Raw genomic sequence first — 14886 nt, forward strand, 5'->3', positions numbered from 1 at the left:
AGTTCCCACAGTGTGTTAGCTATGATAGCATCATAGTAATTCTGGAAGAGATGCCTAAAATGAATTGTGGGACAGGAGATAGGCTGCCCGATGCTTTAGAGAAGGGTTTGGGGCTGCAGACATGGCTTAAAAGGTAGAGGGCTGCCCAGAAGGTAGAGGGCTTGAAGAGGCTCCCAGTTCAAGCCCCAGGACCTTGAGGGGGTTTGGGGAAAAAAAGGAGAGGGGAGGTTCCTGTATTTGGAAACCTTTTGAACAAAGGAAACAAGATAACAAGTATGGTTCAATAGAGAAAAAAAAAAAGTATTTCCTCACTGAGATTTGAAATTTCTTTCCAACCTTTGCTGGAAAAGGAATTGAGAATAAAGTACCTATTAAGTGTCCAATTTCAGAGACTTGTATCTCTAACCTTAATGAACACAGACTTGGAGAATCTAGCTCAAGTTTATGGTTAAAGGGTAAATATGGTGAGGCCATCATTCCAGTGCTAACAAGATCTCAAGTGACATACATGTTACTAGTCTATCAAATTTTGAGTGGCAGTTCTAAAAAGTCTTCTCTAGGGCAAAGATGTTTAAGCTAATAGCTAATAGACAAGGAAAACTTGATTAAGCTGCACACTATGACCCATTCTTGTCATTCTAGCTACTAAGAAGGCTCAGTTGTAAGGATCTTGGTTAGAGGCTAGCCTGGGCATAAAAGTCCAAAAGACTTATCTTCAACTAATCAACAAAAAGCTGGAAGTAAATCTGTGGCTCAAGTAGTAGAATGCCAGCCTTGTGCAAAAAATGTAGGGATTAGTGCACAGACCCCAGTGTTGGTAGTAAACCTTGATTTAGAGCCTTCTAGCTAGGTGTCTGTGACTCACATTCCTAGCTACTCAGGAGGCTGAGATCTGAGGACCACAGTTCGAAGCCAGCCCAGGGAGGAAAGTTGGTGAGACTATTATCTCCAATTAACCACTAACAAAGCTTGAAGTAGGGTTGTATGGCCCAAGTGATAAATGCACTAGCTACAAACAAAAAATGCTCAAGCACAGTGCCCAGGCTCTAAGCTCAAACCCCAGGACCTGGATGTGTGTGTGCACACACAACCTTCCAGTCATAGGAGCCAGATTGTGCAAAGGCCCTGTAAAACTTAGAGAACTGGAAGAAGACCAAGTAGCAGGAATGTAGATTTTGAGGAAAGAAGTGCAATGGGGTGTAGAGAGCATGCAAGATCACATATGAGGTGTTCAGAGTATTTACCATTAAAGATGGGGGAAAACACACCCACAATCAGACCTTTGGTTTGAAAAGATCATTCCATCCACACCAAAACAACAGATGGGGAAGAGGATGTAGAATACCAGTTGGGAATTAAGATGCTACAGTACTCTTTGGAAGTGGTAAGGATGCAATGAAGCAAAATATTTGATAACTATACAGGAAATGGTTAGGAAAATTTGTAAGGGATTGTAAGCATCTCACCACAGGTGGAGGATGAAGAGGTAGATGAAGAAGGCAGCATTTGAAAATAAACAGGTTAGAGTAGAAAAGAGTATAAGTTTGGTCTTGATCAAAGTTAAGTCTGAAGTCTCTATGAGACATTAAGGCATGTGGTCTAACAAGAAGCTGCTTGCCTTAAGGATATCAGGCTCAGGAGAGAGCTGGAGATGTATATGGAGGAATGGTGTGTGTGTGTGTGTGTGTGTGTGTGTGTGTGTGTGTGTGTGTGTGTGTGTGTGTGTGTGTGTGTGTGTGTTGGTAATCAGAAAGCCTGAATGAGGCAAGAGAAGGGCCTAGGACCAAGTCTCAGGGTTGCAGACAGCAATGGTGAGGAAAAGGTCAGGAGGTGTGCCTGCAATGGTGAAAAGGATCAGAAGAAAGAAAACTTCAGGAATGTGGGACTTAGCTGCCCAGAGTGTAGAAGAGGTGGTCAGCAGTACCAAATGATGAGAAACAATGGAGATGTTAGTAGTTTTGTCATGATACAACTCGGAGAGGTGGTTCCCAAGTGGGGCATTAAAGCTAGAAGGTTTAGTTGCTACCCCAGTTCCCCATATGCATAAGCCCTGTGCAATTACCTGTCTGTAAATCTGCCTATCCCCAAGTCCCTTCCTCCAAGATGGCCTTGTCCATCCTGTTATCTTCACAATCTAACACAAGTCCAGGAGCATAGGTGCTTAATAAATTTTGCTGATGAAGGATTGAGGGTGGTGGATGGATGGATGGATGGATGGATGGATGGGTGGGTGACCAAATTAATGAATGAGTGAGTGAATGAATGATAGAGAATTGGGAGCAAAGGAGGAATCGGGCAATATGTCTGCACTCTACCTATCATCCTACCATCTTTTTCCCGCAATGACTCGCAGACCCAAGGAACAGACGACAAAGCCCCCAGTCCCTCCTTCCCCTGGGCTCCATGCCTCCCCCCTCCCCCGCCCCCCCCCCCCCCCACTCCCTCTGACGAAGAGTCTGGACCCAAGGTTCTGGTGACGTGGGAAGGGGAGGAGAGTCTGGAGGAAGGGGAGGGGAAAGCAGCAGAGAGATCGCAGAGACCGAGGAGGCGCCCGCGGCTGCAAAGCTGCAGAGCGGGGTCTCTTCGGGCTCTCCGGGTCCCCGCACCTGGCGCGCAGCTGGGCCTGAGAACCGCACATCCTTTTGGCACAGGCCCCCAAGGCCTCTGCAGTCGGCAAGCTGGCTCCCCGGGTAGCTACCGGGACCCCCGAGCCCAATGGCGGGGGCGGCAACAAAATCGACAGCACGGTAGAGATCACCCCCAGCTCCAACGGAGTAAGTGCCCGCGCCCTGGGGGCTCCGCCACCCTCTCCCTGCGCCCCGGCCCCGGCCCCCCGCAGGCCCCCTGCCCTCCCCCTTTGCCCTAGCCCCCGCGCCTGCCCTCCGCGCCCTCCCCTCGCTCTGCAGCGTTCTCCACCCTTCTGCCCCCGCCCCCCCCGCCCCCGTCCCCTCCGCAGGTCGGGACCCTCGGAGATGCGGTGCCCACCGAGCAGCTGCAGGGTGAGCGCCAGCGCCCGCGCGAGGGGGAGGGCGACGGGCTGGGCAGCAGCCTGTCCCTGGCGGTGCCCCCGGGCCCCCTTAGCTTCGAGGCGCTGCTTGCCCAGGTGGGGGCGCTGGGCGGCGGCCAGCAGCTGCAGCTCGGCCTCTGCTGCCTGCCCGTGCTCTTCGTGGCTCTGGGTATGGCCTCAGACCCCATCTTCACGCTGGCGCCCCCGCTGCATTGCCACTACGGGGCCTTCCCCCCCAATGCCTCTGGCTGGGAGCAGCCCCCCAATGCCAGCGGCGTCAGCGTCGCCAGCGCGGCCCTAGCAGCCAGCGCCGCCAGCCGCGTCGCCACCAGTACGGACCCCTCGTGTAGCGGATTCGCCCCGCCGGACTTCAACCATTGCCTCAAGGACTGGGATTACAATGGCCTGCCCGTGCTCACCACCAACGCCATCGGCCAGGTGAGGCGGCCAGGCCAGGCCAGGCTAGGCCAGGCGAGCGGCGCGGCGCGGCGCGGGGCGCGCGGGGAGGGGGGGGGGGGTTGGGGGATTGGAGGCGGCGAGGGCGGGGCCTCACGCCTGCTGCACCATTTTCACCTCCTCAGTGGGATCTGGTGTGTGACCTGGGCTGGCAGGTGATCCTGGAGCAGATCCTCTTCATCTTGGGCTTTGCCGCCGGCTACCTGTTTCTGGGTTACCCCGCAGACAGGTGAGGACAGGGCTGGTGGAAAAAAGAGGGGTGCAAGGGAAACTAGCCCCCACATCTGGCTGCCTTTGCAAGAGATCAAGAACGATTTGCTGGACTCTGCAGTCTCCTCTGGACTTCTGGTGTTAACTTCACTCCCCATCAAGAAATACATCTTCCACGCAGCTTCCACACAAAGGAATGACCTTACATAGGTGGACTCTTAGCTCTATTCCCACTGATCAGTACCTTCATAGCCATTGGTCCATGGCCTCATCTCCAAAGACATACAACAATACCCCCTAATCTCAAATCCTCTCTCCACAGACCAAAAGTCCTGTTCCTCTTTGTCCTTAGAGCCCTAACCACCTCCCTTACCATCATTGTGGATTAACAGATTTATCTCCCCTTGCTAATTGCCCACCATTCAGCTCCAGCTCAGTGGCCTCCTTCCTAAAGACCAACTGCCACATTCCAGCTGGCCAATACAAGTTTACAAATGACCTTATCTCTGAAAAGTAGCCCTGACCCCACAGATCAATAACTATCTCCAAGGCATAATACCCATGACTCTAGCCTTAAGGATGATTGCTGTCAACAGTACCCCTCATAGATCCTCAGAGATTTCAAATCCTCTTAGGCCCCAATCCACATTTCTACCAGTCCAGTACCCTCATCTCCAAAGAGCAATAACTCACCTGTGTATCAAAATTCTCATCCCCAGTACTATTTTCCTCTCCACACCATCACTACTGACCAGATGTTTCGGCTCCACTGACTGTGCTCGGTTTTCAACCCCAGTGATCTACAGTCCCATTGAAATGGATTTAACACCTCAGCTTCTGTGGATCACAGGCATCTCAACATTCAGTAGTCTGGTTCCTTAACATCAGTAGTCATTTTCACTACCCTATAGGAACATATAGCTGAGGGCCCAATGGTTGGAAACACACAAGTTGGCAGCCTATCTCTGTGTATCTCTGTCTTCATTCCTACAGAACAATAGCCACTCCCAAAATTCATTAATGTAGTCTGATAAAAAACAGAAGCCAGGTTAACCACAGCCCATCCACATGAAAAATGGGGTCATTCCATTGTATTAATAGCTTTATTCCCAAGATTTAGTGCTCCCTTCCCACTGACCAGTCTTCATCTCCCATTGATCAGTAATACTATCCCCAAAGACCAATCATTTGATCACCCAAGGATCAATAACCCTATCTAAACATTTGTCAGTGACCATCATCACTCACCAACAGGCTCATCTCTCATGGTCTAGATTAGTAGATTCATTTCCACTAACCATTCATATAGATTAATCCCCTTACCCTACAAATCAATAACCATTCCCAAATATCATTTCTTCAGTCTGCAAAGATTAGTAGTCTCTGATCGGTCATCCCACCACCATGGATTAGTAGTCCCATTCCAATGGATCATTAGCTCCATCTCCTGGCAAATAGCTTGTCCCACTGACCACCCAATGTACTATAGACCTAGGTCTCAATTCCAAGGGTCTCATCACCCCCAAATCAATTACTTGCTTTCCTAAGATCTGTTTCCTAAGCTTCTATCTTCATTGACCACTACTGTCCCCATGCACAAGTGGCCTCACCTCTACGTATCAAGAACTACATCCAACCCCATGTATCAATGATCTTCTTTTCCTCTGGATAATCTGAGCAAGACAGGTTCCATTCCCAGTGACCAATAAATAGTTCTATCCCCAAGGATAGCCTGAGATCCCCTAAGCTGCATCCCACTCATCCTTGGAGGGTAATCTCACATGTTCTGATTTCTGACTAATAGCCCGATCACCAAGAACCATTGGTCCCCTTCCCTTAAGAACAGCCACACCTCAGTGTCAAGTAGCCAGATACTACCTTCCCATCCTTTTTAGCAGTCCAATTCTTGCTCTCAAAATCTCATCCTTATTCCCCCAACTTTGAAGGGGACAGCTGGGCTGCACCCATCACCTCCCCACAAAAGAGTTCAAGTAACCAGAAAAAGCCCTCTCTACAGGTTTGGTCGTCGAGGGATTGTACTGCTGACCTTGGGTCTGGTGGGCCCCTGCGGAGTGGGCGGGGCTGCAGCAGGCTCCTCCACCGGTGTTATGGCCCTGCGATTCCTCCTGGGCTTTCTGCTTGCTGGTGTTGACCTAGGGGTCTACTTAATGCGTAAGTAGCAGCCTGGCAGAGACTTCTGCCTAGTATCTCATACCTGTTTTTCGCATATCCAGGCAACTCCTACTCCCCCAGAATCTCTTCAGCCTCAAATTTCAGTTGAATCTGTACCGAAGTTTGAACTCAGAGCCTCAGTCTTTTGCTGGGCAGGCTCTTTCACTTGAGCCACACTCCATTAGCTCCTGCATGAGTTATTTTTGATTACAGGATTATACTTCTTGCCTGAGTGAGCTCCTGGATCGATCCACCTAGTTTAGACTTCTTGCAGTAACTAGTACTACAGGCATGAATCACCAGGTCCAGCTTCTTCCCACTGAGATGGAGACTTGAGAATTTTTCTACTGGGCTAGCCTGAAGCTTCTATCCTTCCAATATCTCAGCTTTCCAAGTAGCTAGGATTACAGGTGTGAGCCACTGGTACCAAGCTTCCCCTAAATGTCCTTAAAGCCATGGTCTGGGCTTACTGTTGTCAGAGAATTCTTATTTTATTTTATTTATTTATTTTTATTATTTTTTGGGGGGTCCAGTCATGGGCACTGTCCCTCAGCTCTTCAGCTCAAGGCTAGCGCTCTACCACTTGAGCCACAGTGCCACTTCCAGCTTTTTTCTTTTTGCTTATGTGGTGCTGAGGAATCGAACCCAGGGCCTCATGCATGCAAGGCAAGTACTCTACCACTGAGCCATCTTCCCAGCCCAGAATTCTTATTTTAAAAGTGGAATCCTTCCTGGATGAGGTGGCTCATGCCTGTAATACCAGCTACTTGGAAACAGAAATTGAGAAAATCTCAGTTTGAGGGCATGTTGAAGGAAAAAAGAAAGACTTCATTCCAAATCAATAAGCCACGTATGGTGGTACATGCCTGTGATCCTAGCTACTTGGGAGGTCAATAGATAGGATGATCTGTCTGAAGCTGGCCCAAAGAGCAAAAATGAGAGATCTTACAACTAAAAGCACAAAAGGAATGGGGCATGGCTCAAGTGGTAGAGCACCTGCCTAGTAAGAACAAGTACAAGGCCCTGATTTCAAATCCCAGTAACACCAAGGAAAAGAAATCCTGGCCAGGTGTGGTTTCTTTTGGGGAGGCTGAAGCATAACGATCTTAGATTGTGTGTATGTGTGTGTGTGTGTCCGCGCGCGCGCATGCACACACGCACGTGCTCATACACACGCATGTACGTGTACTGGGATTCGATCTGAGGGCAAGAACACTATCCATTAGCTTTTCATTCAATGCTGGCACTCAACCACTTGAGCCACAGCTTCACTTTGGCTTAAGATGATCTTAAATTCAAGACCAGCCTTGAGAGAATTGATCTCATTATTTACCAGATGAAGTCCTGACAAGCCATTTGACCTTGGACAAGGAGTAGGTAATATGGTCATAAAAGAGACCCAATGTGAAAGGGCCTTTAAACTGAGAATGTTGAGCACCCTACAGGCCTCCAAGGTTTGAGAGGAGAGAGGTGAACCATCTCTCCCTCTTCACCCAGAGGTTAGTCTATGGGAGTGGGGTGATGCCTGTAACCTCTGCTCAGGGTCTGATCTAGCTCTCTGTCCTCCTCCCTCCCTCCCCTCTCTCTCTCTCTCTCCATCTTTCTTTCTCTCATGCCTCCTCTGTCCCTGCTGTATCTCCAGGCCTGGAGCTGTGCGATCCAACCCAGAGGCTTCGGGTGGCCCTGGCAGGGGAGTTGGTAGGGGTGGGAGGGCACTTCCTGTTCCTGGGCCTGGCCCTTGTCTCTAAGGACTGGCGATTTCTGCAGCGAATGATCACTGCTCCCTGCATCCTCTTCTTGTTTTATGGGTTAGTATCTCCCCTTCACCTACAGCCCAGACCTTCCCATCTCTACCTCTAGCCTTGCCCTTAGCCCAGAGACCACTCCCCTTCTCCAGCTGCCCCTGTGACAGGCCTGCCCTAGTCCCGCAGTGGTGGGAATCTCCCATCTCTTGATGAGGAGATGGGAGAAGAAGAAAAGAGAAGAAGGGGTCCCTCACTGTCTATCCCACCACCCGACCCCAGCTGGCCGGGTCTGTTTCTGGAGTCTGCAAGATGGCTGATAGTGAAGCGGCAGATTGAGGAGGCTCAGTCTGTGCTGAGGATCTTGGCTGAGCGGAACCGGCCCCACGGGCAGATGCTGGGGGAGGAGGCCCAGGAGGCCCTGCAAGGTAAGAGGCGGTGGCTGCAGTGTTACCTTCCTGGTGGGTCCCCACCGTGTGAGAGGATCTTGGGCTCTCAGCTGTGTATTCAAATAGCCCCTCTTTTCCTCCCCTCCCTCTCTCTCTCTCTCTCTTTTTTTTTTCCTTCACACAGAACTGGAGAACACCTGCCCCCTCCCTGCAACATCCACCTTCTCTTTTGCATCCCTCCTCAACTACCGCAACATCTGGAAAAATCTGCTTATCCTGGGCTTCACCAAGTGAGCCTGGGTGTGAGCTGAGGGCCAGGCCAGTAGCTGGAATAGAGGCTGGCTGGGTGGGGAAGGCCTGAACACACCTGGAGAGGGCAACTAAGGATGTGGAAAGATGCAGATAAGGATTCACATACTGTTCTTTGCTTCCCCAACCTTCTCACAGCTTCATTGCCCATGCTATTCGCCACTGCTACCAGCCTGTAGGAGGAGGAGGGAGCCCATCAGACTTCTACTTGTGTTCCCTGCTGGCCAGCGGCACAGCAGCCCTGGCCTGTGTCTTCCTGGGGGTCACCGTGGACCGATTTGGCCGCCGAGGCATCCTGCTTCTCTCAATGACCCTTACTGGCATTGCGTCTCTAGTCCTGCTGGGCCTGTGGGATTGTGAGCACTCTCCCTTCCTCACAGTGGGGAACCCAACAGAGGTGTATTAGACAGGCTTAACCCTGCCCAGAGATTCCACGAGCCTTCACCTGGATGTATGGCCCTATCTGTTCTCCTAGCCAATTAGCTGAAATCCCCAGAGATTCCAGGAGCCAGGAGGATGACACCTAGGGACTAGGCCAAGCATGGTCTCTCCTCCTTCATTCATATTGTCCCTCTTGGTTCCTCAGATCTGAACGAGGCTGCCATTACCACCTTCTCGGTCCTTGGACTCTTCTCTTCCCAAGCTGCTGCCATCCTCAGCACCCTCCTTGCTTCTGAAGTCATCCCTACCACTGTCCGGTGAGAACAGGGGTGCTTACTGTCAGGGTCAGGGCCAGGCCTTGAGGCGTCTGAGGAAAGAAAGAGATTGCTGCTGCTGAAGTGTGGTTGGGGGGAGCCCCTAGTTAAAGACTGAAAGTCTCTCTCGCAGGGGCCGTGGCCTGGGCCTGATCATGGCACTGGGGGCACTTGGAGGACTGAGTGGCCCAGCCCAGCGCCTCCACATGGGCCATGGAGCTTTCCTGCAGCACGTGGTGCTGGCAGCTTGTGCCCTCCTGTGCATCCTCAGCATCATGCTTCTGCCAGAGACCAAGCGCAAGCTCCTGCCTGAGGTACTCCGGGATGGGGAGCTGTGTCGCCGGCCTTCCCTGCTCCGGCAGCCACCCCCTAGCCGCTGTGACCATGTCCCACTGCTTGCCACCCCCAATCCTGCCCTCTGAGTGGCCTCTGAGGATCATGGCGGGAGGCTGATCCAGACAGAAAGTTAGCATGGGGCCCTGGCAAGGAGATTGGGAAGACAGTGAGGAAGGCAGGGCTGCCCAGAAGGCTCAGAGGCACCTCACGCCAGCCATTGAGGTGAGCTCAGAGGCTGTCCCCACCCCCCCCATCTCCTCCCTGCCCCTTCATGCTCACTTCCTCAGCAAGAGTCAGGGGACAAGGGGAGAGTGCCACACTGTAACCATTGGGTCTGGGCTCCATCCTGTGCTCAAAGACATCCTCCCAGACCTCATCTTTCTTGCTCTGTCATTCTGTTTCAATAAAGACATTTTGAATAAATGAGCAGATCATAGACGCCTGGACTTTCCTCCCTTCTGTTGTCCCTCTGTCTCTTGGGGGAAAGCTCAGTGGAGCAAAACCACTAACAATTACCTAGCCCCTTCCCTGTAATCTGTCCTCAAATGCCAGCTTATAAATTGTCACACTTACTGCTTACTCCACTGCCAAGACCACAGTAGGTGCTTTAGCACATTTCATGTCAGTGTTGTCCTTAAAACATTTGCAAGGGGCTGGGAAGGTGGCTCAGTGGTAGAGTGCTTGCCTTGCATGCGTGAGGCCCTGGGTTCGATTCCTCAGCACCACATAAGCAGAAAAAGCTGGAAGCTGCACTGTGGCTCAAGTGGTAGAGAGCTAGCCTTGAGCTGAAGAGCTGAGGGACAGTTCCCAGGCCCAGCGTTCAGGCCCCACGACCAGACCCAAAAAAAAAAAAAAAAAAAATTGCAAGGTAGTGCTTAGATCAATTAGGATTTGTAAACATTGACTTTAATGTACTTATACAAAACAGGAATTTATTAGGTGCAGTGGGGCATGTTAATGGTAAGACTCACAATTAGAAACAGACCTTAGTCATGAAATGGCAGGAACTGAGAGGCCTGCCTGGTACAGTGGGCAGAAACTAGGGCTATCCTTGTCAGGGTTGGATAAAGTCCAGTGGGCATCCAATCTTTGGGAAACCCCATTGAAGATATATTTCTAACAAGCATGTGACTGTCCTGCATGCATAACACACCATTCTCACCCTTATTTTTCTTTGGTGCTAGTATGGGGGCTTGAACATAGGACCTTACCCTTTGGTCCCACTTTCTTGATATGGCTGGTGGTTTACCATTTGAGCCATACTTCCTGTTGGACATTTTGTTGGTTAATTGGAAATAGTCTTGAACCCTTTCCTGCCCAGACTGGCTTTGAACCAAGATCTTCTAGGTCTCAGCCTCCTGAGAAGCTAGGATTATAGGCATGAGCTACTAACACCCAGCTTCACCTTTATTTTATATACCTAGAAAGAGGGGAAGCAAAACAACAGTTAGAAGTGGGACTGACTATTAATCCACAATGGAGGGCTGGGAAGGTGGCTCAGTGGTAGAGCGCTTGCCTTGCATGCATGAGGCCCTTGGGTTCGATTCCTCAGCATCACATAAGCAAAAAGAAAAAAAGCCGGAAGTGGCTCTGTGGCTCAGGTGGTAGAGTGCTAGCCTTGAGCTGAAGAGCTGAGGGACAGCGCCCAGGCCCAGAGTTCAGGCCCCACGACCGGATCCAAAAAAAAAGACACAATGGATCCCCCTACAGTATTATATTCTTACAGCTGAGAAAACTGAACTCAGAGCTAGTAACTTTCCCAAGATTAGGGCTAATGAGTAGCAGAGTTGAGAGATGTTAAGATGCAAAACTTGGGAGAAGAGGAACAGGGCCGTGAGTTCTCACTTGCCATTTTTACTCACACTGTTGACGTGACCACATGAGCCACACGTCCACTGTTGCTGGTTAACTGGGGGTCAAATCTCATGGTTTTCTGCCCAGGCTGGCTTTAAACTATGATCTCTGATCTCAGTCTCCTGAGTAGCTAGGGTTATAGATGTGTGCCACGGGTACCTGATCTTATTTATCATTTATTTTTATTTATTTAGTGCTGCCACTAGAGCTTGACCTCCAGTATGAATGAGCTCTCACCGGCCTTTTCACTCATGGCTAGTGCTTTATCACATAAACCATATCTCCCAGTGGCTGTCAATAATTATTTCTGGAGAACTTGTAAGGACTTTTCTCATTTAATCTTCACAGCCTCCTGATATAGGGTCTCAGAAAATGGAAGATTTGAGAAATTAAAAGGGGTTTCCATTAAGTGGCAGAGCCAAGATTCTAAGCCAAGCCTTCTGGCCATTCTTTTCTACCCTTTCTAGTTCCTTACATTACAGACCAGTGGCACATTCTATAGTGCAATGTTCATTATTCTTTTTGGCGGGGGGGAGGGTTAGTCATTGGGCTTGACCTCTGGGCCTGGATGCTGAACTCTTTAGCTCAAGGCTAGCACTCTACCACTTGAGCCACAGTGCCACTTCCAGTTTTCTGGTGGTTTATTGGAGATAAGAATCTCATGGTCTTTCCTGCTCAGGCTGCCTTTGAGCCACTCTTATCTCCAGTAAACCACCAGAAAACTGAAAGTGGCCCTGTGGCTCAAACACTAACCTTGAGCAAAAAAATCTTCAGAGACAATGCCCAGGCCCTGGGATTTTGAAGCTGGGCACAATAGCTCAAGCCTATAATCTTAGCTACCTTGAAGGTAGAGATGGAGCCAGCGTGGGCATAAACATTCATGGGACTCCATTTCACTCACCCTAGTGACACAGGAAGGCACAAGTAGGAAGATCATAGCCTAGACCATCCCTGGACTAAAGCAACTAAAAAATGACCAAAGCAAAAAGGGTCTGGAGGCACAGCTCAAGTGGTAGAGCACCTGCCTGGAAAGTCAGGCTCTGAATCATGCTAAATGAGGTAAACCAAGCTCAGAGACAAACATAGAAGCTAGATCTAAAATACACTGGGACATGATAAATTATACAGTACTCTAGGGATTCACCAGTGAGACCAGAAGATACTCTCAGGAAAGGAATACAAAAGTGCAAAGTCTATGTTCATCTGATCATACAATATTTATCAAAATTCATTCAGGAAATGGAAATAAGATTTTTTTCTTTGTTACTGTTTTTGTTTTGTCTTGTTTATCTGTCTTTGGGAGGGTAAGGGGCAGCACAGAAATGGACAAAGGATGAACAAATGTAGCAATGGTAGACACTAGGTTGAAAATGAACTATGCAACTTGTAGGTAGGAAGGAAAAAACTGGGAGAGCAAGGGAAGGGGTGACACTGTTCAGAAAGAAATGTACTTTAGCTGGGCACCAGTGGTTCACGCCTGTAATCCTAGCTACTCAAAGAGACTGAAATCTGAGGACTGTGGTTCAAGGTCAGCCTGGGCAGAAGTCTCTAATCTACAATTAACTACTCCAAAACTGGAAGTGGTGCTGTGGCTCAATAGGTACAGTGCTAGTCTTGGGCACAAAGAGGCTCAGGGACAGTGCCCAGGCCCTGAATTCAAGCCCCACAACTGACCCTCCCCCGCAAAAAAAGTACTTTACCTGACTTATGTAACTGTATCTCCTTTGTGCATCACCTTTAAACACCATAAAAAAAGTAGTCCTTAATTTGCACCTAGTAATTCCAACATGACGTTTGCACAGGGTCCTTTTGGCAGTAAGAGCAAATGAAGAGCTGCTCAAGCAGTGTAAATAGGAATACAGAGAATGGACTTAAGAACTGACTGAACACAGAAAACCAAAGCCAGAAAAGAATCCAAAACAGATCCACCTTCCAAGAACCAATTTACAGTTTTAGAACTAGCTATTTGATGCCCTCTAGTGGATGAGACCTACCCAGCATTAACATCAGTCTACTTATGTGTTTGACATTCTTCTAATAGTTAACAGTAAACACTTTACCCAGCCTCTTGCTACTTGGCCTCTGCACGAAATTTCCAGAGATCTAAAGACAGACCTATACAATAGGAGACAATACAACAATCAAATGTGTTGGTAGTTAAAACTAACCTGCAAATTCAGAGTACAATTTAACTTGGGAAGTGGGTTAAGGCTTCATGGATACAGAACAAAGCAGTCATGCATTCAAAGGAAATCATAAAGAAAACAATCCCAGTTAGTCCAGTACTTATGAAGGCTAGCCTAGGGCAAAAAGCACAAGACCTTATCCAAAACAAATTCAAGCAAAAAGGTTTGGGGTGGGAGTGGGAAGAAGGTAAAAAGTATTCAAGTGGTAGAGGGCTTGCTCAGCAAGCATAAGGCCAAGTTCAATACTGAGTAATGAAGTCAGGGAGCAGAGGATTACTATCATACTCTGAGAACAAGTAAATAAATGGGTGAAGTATGATGAGGTTAAAAGAAACCCTACAGGTAATGAAAAAAATCAACCATAACTTGTGCTGGGGCATGATAAAGTACCCAAGACTTTTAAGACCAATGACACTAGAATTTAAGGGAAATCAAGTAAAAGTGGCTAACCTAACCACTTGTAAAACTTAAGCCAGGTGCCAGTGGCTCAGGCCTGTAATCCTAGCTACTCAGGAGGCTGAGATCTGAGGATTGTGGTTCAAAGCCAGCCTGGGCAGGAAAGTCCGTGAGACTTTGTCAGTTGTGGGGCTTGAACCCTGGGCCTGGGCGCTGTCCCTCAGCTCTTCAGCTCAAGGCTAGCACTCTACCACTTGAGCTACAGCGACACTTCCGGTTTTCTGAGTGTTTATTGGGGATGAGTCTCATGGACAAGCCGGGAGCTGCTCACGCCTGTAATCCTAGCTATTTAGGAGGCTGAGATCTGAGGATCTCGGTTCAAAGCCAGCCCGGGAAGGAAAGTCTGTGAGACTCATCTCCAATAAACCACTAGAAAACCGGAGTGGTGCTGTGGCTCAAGTGATAGAGGGCTCGCCTTGAGCTGAAGAGCGCAGGGACAGAGCCCAAGTCCAGAGTTAAAGCCCCACCACCGACCAAAAAAAAAGTCTCATGGACATTCCAGATCTCAGCTTCCAGAGTAGCTAGGATTACAGGCAAGAGCCACGGGCGCCCGGCTCCCGTGAGACTCATCTCCAATAAACTACTAGAAAACCGGAAGTGGTGCTGTGGCTTAAGCGGTAGAGCGCTTGCCTTGAGCTGAAGAGCGCAGGGACAGTGCCCAAGCCCAGAGTTCAAGCCCCACAACTGACCCCCCCCCCAAAAAAAGCCAATTGTAAAGCCTTAAAATGTAGGGTGTCACATTTATAGGCTCACACCTGTAATCCTAACAACTCAGGAGGCTGAGAGCTGAGGATCGTGGTTCAAATCAGCCCAGGCCAGAAAGTCCCAAAGACTCACATCCAACAACCAGAAAACTGGAAGTGGAGACTATAACAAGGCTATAACAATTAGCCTTGAGTGAAAAGCTCAGGGACAGCACCCAGACTCTGAGTTCAAGCCCCACAACTGACCACTACCACCACAAACAACAAAAAAAGGTAGGTATAAATGGCTTATTTGCTTGTACAGGGAACACACGATTGTACATTCTAATCTGGCTATTATTTTACTAAACTCCAGAAACTAGACCACCAT

General features: G+C 49.2%; 1 protein-coding gene across 1 annotated transcript; it reads left to right on the plus strand.

The window, feature by feature from the left end:
• The first annotated feature begins 2639 nt into the window (after window positions 1-2639).
• Window positions 2640-9756, plus strand: Slc22a17 (solute carrier family 22 member 17). Its single transcript, XM_042686473.1, has 10 exons — window positions 2640-2774; window positions 2957-3445; window positions 3589-3692; window positions 5691-5845; window positions 7488-7653; window positions 7870-8015; window positions 8161-8266; window positions 8424-8641; window positions 8872-8983; window positions 9114-9756. Exons 2-10 carry the CDS (start codon window positions 3179-3181, stop codon window positions 9400-9402), a joined length of 1563 nt encoding a protein of 520 aa, XP_042542407.1. The 5' UTR covers window positions 2640-2774; window positions 2957-3178; the 3' UTR covers window positions 9403-9756.
• Window positions 9757-14886: the final 5130 nt, after the last annotated feature.

This window comes from Dipodomys spectabilis, unplaced genomic scaffold (genome assembly GCF_019054845.1).
Source record: "Dipodomys spectabilis isolate Male_0828 unplaced genomic scaffold, ASM1905484v1 ptg000097l, whole genome shotgun sequence".
Classification (NCBI taxonomy): Eukaryota; Metazoa; Chordata; class Mammalia; order Rodentia; family Heteromyidae; genus Dipodomys; species Dipodomys spectabilis.

Excerpts from the sequence above, each read along its gene's own strand:
- Slc22a17 (XM_042686473.1), top strand. The coding sequence starts at position 3,179 with ATGGCCTCAGACCCCATCTTCACGCTGGCGCCCCCGCTGCATTGCCAC. Across the intron at positions 8,267-8,423 it reads CTTATCCTGGGCTTCACCAA|CTTCATTGCCCATGCTATTC; the intron begins GTGAGCCTGGGT and ends ACCTTCTCACAG. Across the intron at positions 8,642-8,871 it reads CCTGCTGGGCCTGTGGGATT|ATCTGAACGAGGCTGCCATT; the intron begins GTGAGCACTCTC and ends TTGGTTCCTCAG.